General features: G+C 54.2%; 1 protein-coding gene across 4 annotated transcripts in view; it reads left to right on the top strand.

Annotated features, from left to right (window-relative positions):
• LOC116957168 (F-box-like/WD repeat-containing protein TBL1XR1) overlaps positions 1–13,504 on the top strand; it is a 99,225-nt gene that overhangs the window by 70,247 nt on the left and 15,474 nt on the right. For 3 of the 4 annotated variants that reach the window (XM_076055197.1, XM_076055196.1, XM_076055198.1), the window contains 5 exons: positions 811–1,029; positions 5,554–5,647; positions 7,088–7,229; positions 9,804–9,978; positions 11,408–11,471. In XM_076055197.1, coding sequence (XP_075911312.1) covers positions 811–1,029; positions 5,554–5,647; positions 7,088–7,229; positions 9,804–9,978; positions 11,408–11,471 — 694 coding nt within the window. The remainder of the gene's footprint in view (positions 1–810; positions 1,030–5,553; positions 5,648–7,087; positions 7,230–9,803; positions 9,979–11,407; positions 11,472–13,504) is intronic. The other variant, XM_076055199.1, reaches the window with a different exon arrangement.

Raw genomic sequence — 13,504 nt, 5'->3', positions numbered from 1 at the left:
GCTGCGCTATGAACCTGGCGACCCGGGTTCGATTCCCGCTCATGGCCAACACCAGTGACGATTATCTGAACCGGTCCCGGGCCTCCCCTAGGTCGACTCAGCCTCAAATGAGTACCTGGTGCGGTGTGTAGTAAACATTGCCACTAGGGAGACAAAGGCAGTCGGGCGTGGTGCTGGCCACCCACCCCCTCGTGTACCGTTCCGGCCTTCATAGGTGCTCGCTAACAGCACTTGCCCCTACAGTCTGTTAAGCCTATATAGGGGATCTTTGTCTTTATCTTTGTATATATATCTGCGTGTATATATGTGTCTGCGTGTGTGTGTGTGTATATCTGTGTGTGTGTATATATGTGTCTGCGTGTGTGTATATATCTGTGTGTGCGTGTGTGTATATCTGTGTGTGTATATATGTCTGCGTGTGTGTGTATATATATGCAGGGGCGGAGCCAGGGGGGGTGACGGGGGGTGACATTCTGCGCGTAAGTTGTACGACACTCGGGCTGGCGGACTCCCTGCAACTGCATTGTCAGAGTGTGTCGCCAACCGATGGCGTCTGGTTCAACAGCCTGACCCTCTAATCATTCTTGAAATAAAAATTTGTTCGAATGTCACCCCGGCCTGAAATCCTGGCTCCGCCCCTGTATATATGTCTGCGTGTGTGTATGTGTGTGTGTATATCTGTGTGTGTGTATATATATATCTGTGTGTGTGTATATATATCTGGGTGTGTGTATGTGTGTGTATCTGTGTGTGTGTGTGTGTATATATATCTGTGTGTGTGTGTGTATATCTGTGTGTGTGTCTCCGCAGGATGGCACGGTGTTTGAGGGGCGGCCCATCGACTCTTTGTCTCTCATCGACGCGGTGATGCCAGACGTGGTGTCCACGCGACAGCAAGCCTACCGTGAGAAGATAGCGCAACAGCAGCAGCAACAACAGCAGCAGCAGCAACAACAGCAGCAGCAGCAACAGCAGCAGCAGCAACAACAGCAACAACAACAGCAGCAGCAACAACAGCAGCAGCAGCAGGTTAATTGCGGTGGCACGGTGATGACGTTTGAGGTCTCAGTTTAAACACGGAGGCTTTCGCGGCCCAATATTATTCGCAATGAAGGCGGTTATTTTTTTGGGTTTGGTCGCGCAAGTCTAAAAAGTGTTCTTATTTTCCTGCAAATGTAGATGCCACTGGTTCTTCATGTTTTGTAGATGTAGATGCCACTGGTTCTTCACGTTCTGCAGATGTAGACGTCGCTGGTTCTTCACACTCTCTATAGCTGTAGATGCCACTGGTTCTTCACGTTCTTTAGATTTAGATGCCACTGGTTCTTCATGTCCAGCAGATGCCACTGGTTCTTCACGCTCTCTATAGCTGTAGATGCCACTGGTTCTTCATGTCCAGCAGATGTATATGCCACTGGTTCTTCACGTTCTGTAGATGTAGATGCCACTGGTTCTTCATGTTTTGTAGATGTAGATGCCACTGGTTCTTCATGTTTTGTAGATGCCACTGGTTCTTCACGTTCTGCAGATGTAGACGTCGCTAGTTCTTCACGCTCTCTATAGCTGTAGATGCCACTGGTTCTTCACGTTCTTTAGATTTAGATGCCACTGGTTCTTCATGTCTAGCAGATGCCACTGGTTCTTCACGCTCTTTATAGCTGTAGATGCCACTGGTTCATCATGTTCTGCAGATGTAGATGCCACTGGTTCTTCATGTTCTACAGATGTAGATGCCACTGGTTCTTCACATTCTGCAGATGTCGCTGGTTCTTCACGTTCTGCAGATGTAGATGCCACTGGTTCTTCACGTTCTGCAGATGTAGATGTCACTGGTTCTTCATGTTTTGTAGATGTAGATGCCACTGGTTCTTCACGCTCTCTATAGCCGTAGATGCCACTGGTTCTTCACGTTCTCTACAGCTGTAGATGCCACTGGTTCTTCACGCTCTCTATAGCTGTAGATGCCACTGGTTCTTCACGCTCTCTATAGCTGTAGATGCCACTGGTTCTTCACGCTCTCTATAGCTGTAGATGCCACTGGTTCTTCACGCTCTCTATAGCTGTAGATGCCACTGGTTCTTCACGCTCTCTATAGCCGTAGATGCCACTGGTTCTTCACGCTCTCTATAGCTGTAGATGCCACTGGTTCTTCACGCTCTCTACAGCTGTAGATGCCACTGGTTCTTCACGCTCTCTATAGCTGTAGATGCCACTGGTTCTTCACGCTCTCTATAGCTGTGGATGTAGATGCCACTGGTTCTTCACGCTCTCTACAGCTGTAGATGCCACTGGTTCTTCAAGCTCTCTATAGCTGTGTAGATGCCACTGGTTCTTCACGCTCTCTATAGCTATAGATGCCACTGGTTCTTCACGCTCTCTATAGCTGTAGATGCCACTGGTTCTTCACGCTCTCTATAGCTGTAGATGCCACTGGTTCTTCACGCTCTCTATAGCTGTAGATGCCACTGGTTCTTCACGCTCTCTATAGCTGTAGATGCCACTGGTTCTTCACGTTCTATAGCTGTAGATGCCACTGGTTCTTCACGCTCTATAGCTGTAGATGCCACTGGTTCTTCAAGCTCTCTATAGCTGTGTAGATGCCACTGGTTCTTCACGCTCTCTATAGCTGTAGATGCCACTGGTTCTTCACGCTCTCTATAGCTGTAGATGCCTCTGGTTCTTCACGCTCTCTATAGCTGTAGATGCCACTGGTTCTTCACACTCTCTATAGCTGTAGATGCCTCTGGTTCTTCACGCTCTCTATAGCTGTAGATGCCACTGGTTCTTCACGCTCTCTATAGCTATAGATGCCACTGGTTCTTCACGCTCTCTATAGCTGTAGATGCCACTGGTTCTTCACGCTCTCTATAGCTGTGGATGCCACTGGTTCTTCACGTTCTCTACAGCTGTAGATGCCACTGGTTCTTCACGCTCTCTATAGCTGTAGATGCCACTGGTTCTTCACGCTCTCTATAGCTGTAGATGCCACTGGTTCTTCACGTTCTCTACAGCTGTAGATGCCACTGGTTCTTCACGCTCTCTATAGCTGTAGATGCCACTGGTTCTTCACGCTCTCTATAGCTGTAGATGCCACTGGTTCTTCACGCTCTCTATAGCTGTGTAGATGCCACTGGTTCTTCACGCTCTCTATAGCTGTGTAGATGCCACTGGTTCTTCAAGCTCTCTATAGCTATGTAGATGCCACTGGTTCTTCACGCTCTCTACAGCTGTAGATGCCACTGGTTCTTCACGCTCTCTATAGCTGTGTAGATGCCACTGGTTCTTCACGCTCTCTACAGCTGTAGATGCCACTGGTTCTTCACGTTCTCTACAGCTGTAGATGCCACTGGTTCTTCACGCTCTCTATAGCTGTGTAGATGCCACTGGTTCTTCACGCTCTCTATAGCTGTAGATGCCACTGGTTCTTCACGCTCTCTATAGCTGTAGATGCCTCTGGTTCTTCACGCTCTCTATAGCTGTAGATGCCACTGGTTCTTCACGTTCTGCAGACGCCACCACCGCCATGTATTGTCGGTCGACCCCTCCGACTCTCGGCAAGAACAGGCAACTGGACGTGTTTGTTGGTATCTCTGAAAGTTCGCGAGTGGAATGTTCGTGAGTGGAGGAGTCCCTGTGTACGAGTTGAGCACTCAACCAGTTGTTCTCTGTTGGCGAGTCAAAATCCACCACGACAAAATTTACACTTTTGAGTGGCTGGTGACGCTTCGCGAGAGGCCCCGCGGCAAGAATGGCCTCGGTTCAATCACCCGACGCAGGCACCTTGTCTGTGTACGGCGTGAATGTTCTCTCTCCCTGTTGTGTGTGTGTGTGTGGGGGGTGGGTGGGAGCGGTCGTGTAGCGGTTAGCGCGCTGCGCTACTAAGCTGGCGAACCCGAGTTCGATTCCCGCTCACGATCAACACCGGGTGACGATTGTTGTCTGAACCGGACCTGGGTCTGCCCTAGGTCGACTCGGCCTCGAAAGATTCCTTGGTGCGGTGCGTCGTAACCGTCGCTACTGGGGAGACAAAGGCGGTCGGGCGTGGTTGCTGGTCACCCCCCACCCCCTCTCGTGTGGCACAGCGCCGGCCTTGATAGGTGCCGCTACTTGCTAACAGCACTTGCCCCAACGGTCTGTTAAGGCTGTTGGGGAAATCTTTTTCTGTGTGCGTGTCTGTGTGTGTGTGTGTGCCTGGGTGTGTGTGCCATCTGTCGGTCAATCCACGGCACCTGGGTCTGCCCCGTGACCTCCTGCCAGTGGGCGTTCTAACACTTGACGTGGCCTTAACGTGCACATAGCCTGGCACAAGCGCGGTGGTGACGTCACCCCCCACTTAGTGGCGAATGTCAGTTGTGTGTGTGTGTGAGAGTATCTGTGTTGTGTAAAGCACAGCAAGTTGGCAGAGCAGGGGGCACTGGTGGTGCATCGGCCAGTCGTTTCAGTCAGTCGACCCGGGGCACCTGGGTCTGCCCCGTGGCCTCCTGCCAGCGGGCGTTCGACACTTCACGTGGCCTCAGGGTGCACATAGCCTGGCACAAGCGCCGTGGTGACGTCACCGCCACTTAGGTGGCGAATGGCGGTTGTTGTTGTTGTGTGTGTATGTATGTGTACCTATGTGTGCCTGTGTGTGGGCACCCTCTAGGTCGACTCAGCCTCTAATGAGTACCTGGTGTGGTGTGTAAGCATCATCACTGGGGAGGCAAGGGTGGTCGGGCGTGGTGTTGGCCACCCACCCCCTCGTGTGTGCCGTGCGTGCCGGCCTTCATAGGTGCTCGCTAACAGCACTTGCCCCTACAGTCTGTAAAGGCTATACGGGGGATCTTTGTCTTTGTATATCTGTGTCCGTGTGTGTATATCTGTCTGTGTGTGTATCTCTGTGTGTGTATATCTGTGTCTGTGTGTGTATATCTGTGTATGTGTGTGTATATCTGTGTGTGTGTATATCTGTGTCTGTGTGTGTATCTCTGTGTGTGTATATCTGTGTCTGTGTGTGTATATCTGTGTGTGTATCTGCGATAGTGTAGCGGTTAGCGCGCTGCGCTATTAACCTGGCGACCCGGGTTCGATTTCCGCTCACGGCCAACACCAGTGGCGATTATCTGAACCGGTTCCGGGCCTCCCCTAGGTCGACTCAGCCTCAAATGAGTACCTGGTGCGGTGTGTAAACATTGCCACTAGGGAGACAAAGGAGGTCGGGCGTGGTGCTGGCCACCCACCCCCTCGTGTACCGTTACCGGCCTTCATAGGTGCTACTCGCTAACAGCACTTGCCCCTACAGTCTTTTAAGGCTTTACGGGGGATCTTTATCTTTGTATCTGTGCGTGTGTATCTGTGTGTGTGTGTCTGTGTGTTTATCTGTGTGTGTGTATCTGTGTGTCTGTGTGTTTATCTGTGTGTGTGTGTGTATCTGTGTGTCTGTGTGTTTATCTGTGTGTGTGTGTATCTGTGTCTGTGTGTGTATCTGTGTGTTTATCTCTGTGTGTGTATCTGTGTGTCTGTGTGTTTATCTGTGTGTGTGTGTATCTGTGTGTGTATCTGTGTGTGTGTGTGCAGCAGACAGTAGTGGGGGTGGGTGCCCTTCCAGGACAAATGGTGAATGCGGCCAAGAACGGAGAGCCCGTGGAGAATGGGGGGCACAGCCTGTCAAGTACGTTACCCTCCACCGTTCGGGGGTCATCGTCGTCGTCGTCATCGTCATCAGCATTGTCATTATCGTCATCATCATTTTCATTATCGTCATCAGCATTTTCATTATCGTCATCATCAACATCATCAGCATTGTCATTATCGTCATCATCAGCATTATCATTATCGTCATCATCAGCATTGTCATTATCGTCATCATCATCAACATCATCAGCATTGTCATTATCATCATCAACATCATCAGCATTGTCATTATCGTCATCATCAGCATTTTCATTATCGTCATCATCAATATCAGCATTTTCATTATCGTCATCAGCATTGTCATTATCGTCATCATCATCAGCATTGTCATTTTCGTCATCATCAGCATTGTCATTATCGTCATCATCAGCATTGTCATTATCGTCATCATCATCGTCATCATTGTCATCATCGTCAACATCATCATCAGCATTGTCATTATCGTCATTATCATCAGCATTGTCATTATCGTCATCGTCAACATCATCAGCATTGTCATTATCGTCATCATCGTCAACATGATCAGCATTGTCATTATCGTCATCATCATCAGCATTGTCATCAACGTTGTCATCATCGTCAACATTATCATCGTCGTTGTAATCATCGTCAGCATTGTCATTATCACGTTCTCATCATCATCGTCAGCATTGTCGGTGTCATCGTCGTCGTCAGCATTATATTATTATCAGCGGCGGCGGCGGCGGCGATATCATTTTGATCGTCATCAGCGATGTCGTCGTCGTCATCGGCGTTATCATTGTCAGCATTATTGTCGTCGTCGTCAGCTCTATCATTCGTCATCATTATCGTCAGCGTGATCATTAACATCGTCGTCGTCAGCGATTTCATCATCATCGCCGTCGTCTGCGTCATCATTGTCAGCGTGTTATCATTGTCATCATCGGCATTATTGTCATCATCATTGTCAGCGTGCGTGCGTATGCGTGCCTGCGTGCGTGCGCGTGCGTGTGTGTGTGTGCGTGCGTGCCTGTGCGTGCGTGCACGTGCCTGTGCGTGTGTGCGTGCGTGCCTGTGCGTGCGTGCGTGTGCGTGCCTGTGCGTGCCCTTGTGCGCGCACCGCGACACAAATCCGACGACCCCCCTCCACGTTTGCTCCCCGTTCGCAACCAAACCTCGGGGCTCCCCCCCCCCCCCCCCCCCCCCCGTCGGTCGACTCAAAACGAGTCACCGGTGCGACGCGTGGGCATGGCAGTCGTCGCCACCGGGGATGCAAAAGGGGCGGGACCGGGCGCGGCGGCTGGCCCACCCACCCACCCACCCACCTCCCCTCGTGTGCCACGGGGGCGGCCGCCGATACCGCTCGCCCAACAGCCCCTCGGCCCGGCGGTCTGTTAAGCCTCCGCGCGGGGGGGGGGGGGGGGAACCTTCCGTCTGCGTGGTGGGGTCCGAGCAGACAGCCACGCGGACGCCATGGAGGTGGACGCCACCGACGGGGACATCGAGATCCCCCCCAGCAAGGCGACGGTGCTGCGTGGACACGAGAGCGAGGTGTTCATCTGCGCCTGGAACCCCGTGTGCGACCTGCTCGCCTCTGGGTGAGCGGCGGCGCACTCCACCGCTCGCCCACGCTCCGCTCCGCTCGCCCACTCATCCGCTCCGCTCGCCCACGCTCACTTGCTCTCGCCCACGCTCCGCTCCGCTCGCCCACGCTCCGCTCACCCACGCTCACTTGCTCTCGCCACGCTCGCTCGCTCACCCACGCTCCGCTCGCTCGCCCCTCATCCGTGCACCCACGCTCGCTCACCCACGCTCACTCGCTACGCTAGCCACGCTCGCCACGCTTCTCACCCACGCTTCTCACCCACGCTTCTCACCCACGCTTCCCACCCACGCTTCTCACCCACGCTTCTCACCCACGCTTCTCACCCATGCTTCTCACCCACGATCGCCACGCTTCTCACCCACGCTTCTCACCCACGCTTCTCACCCACGCTTCTCACCCACGCTTCCCACCCACGCTTCTCACCCACGCTTCTCACCCACGCCTCTCACCCACGCTTCTCACCCACGCTTCTCACCCACGCTTCTCACCCACGCTTCTCACCCACGCTTCTCTCCCACGCTTCTCACCCACGCTTCTCACCCACGCTTCTCACCCACGCTTCTCACCCACGCTTCTCACCCACGCTTCTCACCCACGCTTCTCACCCACGCTTCTCACCCACGCTTCTCACCCACGCTTCTCACCCACGCTTCTCACCCATGCTTCTCACCCACGATCGCCACGCTTCTCACCCACGCTTCTCACCCACGCTTCTCACCCACGCTTCTCACCCACGCTTCTCACCCACGCCTCTCACCCACGCTTATCACCCACGCTTCTCACCCACGCTTCTCACCCACGCTTCTAACCCACGCTACTCACCCACGCTTCTCACCCACGCTTCTCACCCACGCTTCTCACCCACGCTTCTCACCCACGCTTCCCACCCACGCTTCTCACCCACGCTTCTCACCCACGCTTCTCACCCACGCTTCTCACCCACGCTTCTCACCCACGCTTCTCACCCACGCTTCTCTCCCACGCTTCTCTCCCACGCTTCTCTCCCACGCTTCTCACCCACGCTTCTCACCCACGCTTCTCACCCACGCTTCTCACCCACGCTTCTCTCCCACGCTTCTCACCCACGCTTCTCACCCACGCTTCTCACCCACGCTTCTCACCCACGCTTCTCACCCACGCTTCTCACCCACGCTTCTCACCCACGCTTCTCACCCACGCTTCTCACCCATGCTTCTCACCCACGATCGCCACACTTCTCACCCACGCTTCTCACCCACGCTTCTCACCCACGCTTCTCACCCACGCTTCTCACCCACGCTTCTCACCCACGCTTCTCACCCACGCTTCTCACCCACGCTTCCCACCCACGCTTCTCACCCACGCTTCTCACCCATGCTTCTCACCCACGATCGCCACGCTTCTCACCCACGCTTCTCACCCACGCTTCTCACCCACGCTTCTCACCCACGCTTCCCACCCACGCTTCTCACCCACGCTTCTCACCCACGCCTCTCACCCACGCTTCTCACCCACGCTTCTCACCCACGCTTCTCACCCACGCTTCTCACCCACGCTTCTCTCCCACGCTTCTCACCCACGCTTCTCACCCACGCTTCTCACCCACGCTTCTCACCCACGCTTCTCACCCACGCTTCTCACCCATGCTTCTCACCCACGATCGCCACGCTTCTCACCCACGCTTCTCACCCACGCTTCTCACCCACGCTTCTCACCCACGCTTCTCACCCACGCCTCTCACCCACGCTTCTCACCCACGCTTCTCACCCACGCCTCTCACCCACGCCTCTCACCCACGCCTCTCACCCACGCCTCTCACCCACGCCTCTCACCCACGCTTCTCACCCACGCTTCTCACCCACGCTTCTCACCCACGCTTCTCACCCACGCTTCTCACCCACGCTTCTCACCCACGCTTCCCACCCACGCTTCCCACCCACGCTTCTCACCCACGCTTCCCACCCACGCTTCTCACCCACGCCTCTCACCCACGCCTCTCACCCACGCCTCTCACCCACGCCTCTCACCCACGCTTCTCACCCACGCTTCTCACCCACGCTTCTCACCCACGCTTCTCACCCACGCTTCTCACCCACGCTTCCCACCCACGCTTCTCACCCACGCTTCTCACCCACGCTTCTCACCCACGCTTCTCACCCACGCCTCTCACCCACGCCTCTCACCCACGCTTCTCACCCACGCTTCTCACCCACGCTTCTCACCCACGCTTCTCACCCACGCTTCTCACCCACGCTTCCCACCCACGCTTCCCACCCACGCTTCCCACCCACGCTTCCCACCCACGCTTCCCACCCACGCTTCCCACCCACGCTTCTCACCCACGCTTCTCACCCACGCTTCCCACCCACGCTTCCCACCCACGCTTCTCACCCACGCTTCTCACCCACGCTTCTCACCCACGCTTCTCTCCCACGCTTCTCACCCACGCTTCTCACCCACGCTTCTCTCCCACGCTTCTCACCCACGCTTCTCACCCACGCTTCTCACCCACGCTTCTCACCCACGCTTCTCACCCACGCTTCTCACCCACGCTCGCCCTGACCGCGGCATCGCCCTTCCGGTCCAGGTCCGGAGATTCGACGGCGCGCATATGGGACCTACGGGAAGGTGGAGGTGGCGGTGGTGGCGGTGGTGGCGGTGGCGGTGGTGGCGGTGCCAATCAGCTGGTGCTGCGCCACTGCATCCGAGAGGGCGGCCAAGATGTGCCCAGCAACAAGGACGTGACGTCACTCGACTGGAACGTGCGTCGCATCTGTCTCTCTCTGTGTCTCTCTGTGTCTGTGTGTGTCTCTGTGTCTCTGTCTGTGTCTCTCTGTCTCCCTGTCTCTCTGTGTCTGTCTCTGTGTCTGTCTCCCTGTCTCTGTCTCTCTGTCTCTGTCTCTCTGTCTGTGTCTCTCTGTCTCTCTGTCTCTGTCTCTCTGTCTGTGTCTCTCTGTCTCTCTTTGTCTCTCTGTCTGTGTCTCTCTGTCTCTGTCTCTCTGTCTGTGTCTCTCTGTCTCTCTTTGTCTCTGTGTCTGTCTGTGTCTCTGTCTCCCTGTCTCTCTGTCTCCCTGTCTCTCTGTCTCCCTGTCTCTCTGTCTCCCTGTCTCTCTGTCTCCCTGTCTCTCTGTCTCCCTGTCTCTCTGTGTCTGTCTCCCTGTCTCCCTGTCTCTCTGTCTCCCTGTCTCTCTGTCTCTCTGTCTCCCTGTCTCTCTGTGTCTGTCTCCCTGTCTCTCTGTCTCCCTGTCTCTCTGTCTGTGTCTGTCTCCCTGTCTCTCTGTCTGTGTCTGTCTCCCTGTCTCTCTGTCTGTGTCTCTGTCTGTCTCTGTCTCTCTGTCTGTGTCTCTCTGTCTCTCTTTGTCTCTGTGTCTGTGTCTGTCTGTGTCTCTGTCTGTCTCTCTATGTCTGTCTCTCTTTCTGTGTCTGTCTCTCTGTCTCTCTGTCTGTGTCTCTTGTCTGTGTCTGTCTGTCTGTCTCCGTCTGTCTCTGTCTCTCTGTCTCTTGTCTCTATCTCTGTCTCTTTCTCTCTCTGTCTCTCTGTCTCTTGTCTCTCTCTGTGTCTGTCTCTCTGTGTCTGTCTGTGTCTGTCTCTGTCTGTCTCTGTGTCTCTGTCTCTCTTTGTCTCTTTGTCTCTGTGTCTGTGTCTGTCTGTGTCTCTGTCTGTCTGTCTCTCTGTCTCTGTCTCCCTGTCTCTCTGTCTGTCTGTGTCTGTCTGTCTCTCTGTCTCTCTTTGTCTCTGTGTCTGTCTGTGTCTCTGTCTCTGTCTGTCTCTCTGTCTCTTGTCTCTCTCTCTCTGTGTCTGTCTGTCTGTGTCTGTCTGTGTCTGTCTCTGTCTGTCTCTGTGTCTCTGTCTCTCTTCGTCTCTTTGTCTCTGTGTCTGTCTGTGTCTCTGTCTGTCTGTCTCTCTGTCTCTGTCTGTCTGTCTCTCTGTCTCTGTCTGTCTCCCTCCGTTCGTCTGTCTCCCTCCGTCTGTCTCCCTCCGTTCATCGTCTCTCCAGCAGGGACGTGACGTCACTCGATTGGAACGTGCAATCCCCATCTGTCCTCTCTCTCCCTCCGTGTCTCTCCGTCTGTCTGACTGTCCGTCCGTTTCTCTCCGTCTCTCTCTTCTCTCCATCTCTACTCGCTACTAACAGCACTTGCCCCAGCGCTCTCCTAAAGGCTACACGGGGGGATGTTTATCTTTTGCAGAGTGAGGGGTCACTCCTGGCGACGGGCTCCTATGATGGATTTGCTAGGATATGGACCAAAGACGGTGAGTGGGGTTCATCGTTCTCCTTCCTCCATTCGGGGCTGACATTTATTATTCTTAACGTGGGCGCCGCGGTGGCTAGGAGATGTTAACTACCTCGCCTGGTGTATAGGAGGTCGTGGGTTTGTTCCCCGACCCTGACGCCTGCTGTATCTTTGGAGTTTGCATGTCTCTCTCATCATCACCATCATCATGGTGGCGAGGAGATGTTAACTACCTCGCCTGGTGTACAGGAGGTCGTGGGTTTGTTCCCCGTCCCTGACGCCTGCTGTATCTTTGGAGTTTGCGTGTCTCTCTCATCATCACCATCATCACGGTGGCTAGGAGATGTTAACTACCTCGCCCGGTGTGCAGGAGGTCGTGGGTTTGTTCCCCGACCCTGACGCCTGCTGTATCTTTAGAGTTTGCGTGTCTCTCTCATCATCACCATCATCACGGTGGCTAGGAGATGTCAACTACCTCGCCTGGTGTACAGGAGGTTGTGGGTTTGTTCCCCGTCCCTGACGCCTGCTGTATCTTTGGAGTTTGCGTGTCTCTCTCATCATCACCATCATCACGGTGGCAAGGAGATGTTAACTACCTCGCCTGGTGTACAGGAGGTCGTGGGTTTGTTCCCCGTCCCTGACACCTTTTATATCTTTGGAGTTTGCGTGTCTCTCTCATCATCACCATCATCACGGTGGCTAGGAGATGTTAACTACCTCGCCTGGTGTACAGAAGGTCGTGGGTTTGTTCCCCGTCCCTGACGCCTGCTGTATCTTTGGAGTTTGCGTGTCTCTCTCATCATCACCATCATCACGGTGGCGAGGAGATGTTAACTACCTCGCCTGGTGTACAGGAGGTCGTGGGTTTGTTCCCCGTCCCTGACGCCTGCTGTATCTTTGGAGTTTGCATGTCTCTCTCATCATCACCATCATCACGGTGGCTAGGAGATGTCAACTACCTCGCCTGGTGTACAGGAGGTCGTGGGTTTGTTCCCCGTCCGACGCCTTTTATATCTTTGGAGTTTGCGTGTCTCTCTCATCATCACCATCATCACGGTGGCTAGGAGATGTTAACTACCTCGCCTGGTGTACAGGAGGTCGTGGGTTTGTTCCCGATCCTGACGCCTGCTGTATCTTTGGAGTTTGCATGTCTCTCTCATCATCACCATCATCACGGTGGCTAGGAGATGTTAACTACCTCGCCCGGTGTACAGGAGGTCGTGGGTTTGTTCCCCGTCCCTGACGCCTGCTGTATCTTTGGAGTTTGCGTGTCTCTCTCATCATCACCATCATCACGGTGGCTAGGAGATGTTAACTACCTCGCCCGGTGTACAGGAGGTCGTGGGTTTGTTCCCCGTCCCTGACGCCTGCTATATCTTTAGAGTTTGCGTGTCTCTCTCTACCCGTGGTGGTTGCGTGGATTTTTCTCCGGGCCCTGCGTTTTTTTTTCCCCCTCCACATTTAGAATCGACGTCACGCGTCTTGGGCTATTTGGCGGCTGCTATAAATGTACGCGTGATGACGACGATGATGATGATGATAATCCGCCACTTCGTGTGAGCCATCGTTTGTGATAGCCAGGGGGTCGCTTCTGAAAAAGAGCGACGTACCACCACAGTGGTGCCTTGATTGGTAAAATTTTTTTAACTTGTATGTCACCGATCAGCTTAAAGTTCATTTAACACTGAGATAACTTGCTGATTCATAATTCCATAGAGACGAAACATTGTTTGTTCGGTGGTGGTGGTGGTGGTGGCGTTGATGACGGCGGTGATGGTGATGGCGGTGATAGTGGTGGCGGTGGTGATGACGGTGGTGGTTATGGTGATTGCGGTGGTGACGATGGCGTTGGTGGTGGTGGCGGTGGTGATGATGATGATTATGGTGGTGATAACGGCGGTGGTGGTGATGGCGGTGATGGTAGTGGCGGTGGTGGCGATGACGGTGGTGTTGATGACGGTGGCGTTGATGGTGGTGGCGTTGATGGTGGTGGCGTTGATGGTGGTGGCGTTGATGGTGGTGGCGTTGATGGTGATGACGGTGGTGGCGAAG

This window comes from Petromyzon marinus, chromosome 70 (assembly GCF_048934315.1).
Source record: "Petromyzon marinus isolate PM22_M1 ecotype Great Lakes invasive population chromosome 70, UKy_Petmar_22M1.pri1.0, whole genome shotgun sequence".
In the NCBI taxonomy this organism is placed as follows: domain Eukaryota; kingdom Metazoa; phylum Chordata; class Hyperoartia; order Petromyzontiformes; family Petromyzontidae; genus Petromyzon; species Petromyzon marinus.
This window is presented reverse-complemented; position numbering and strand designations above follow the sequence as displayed.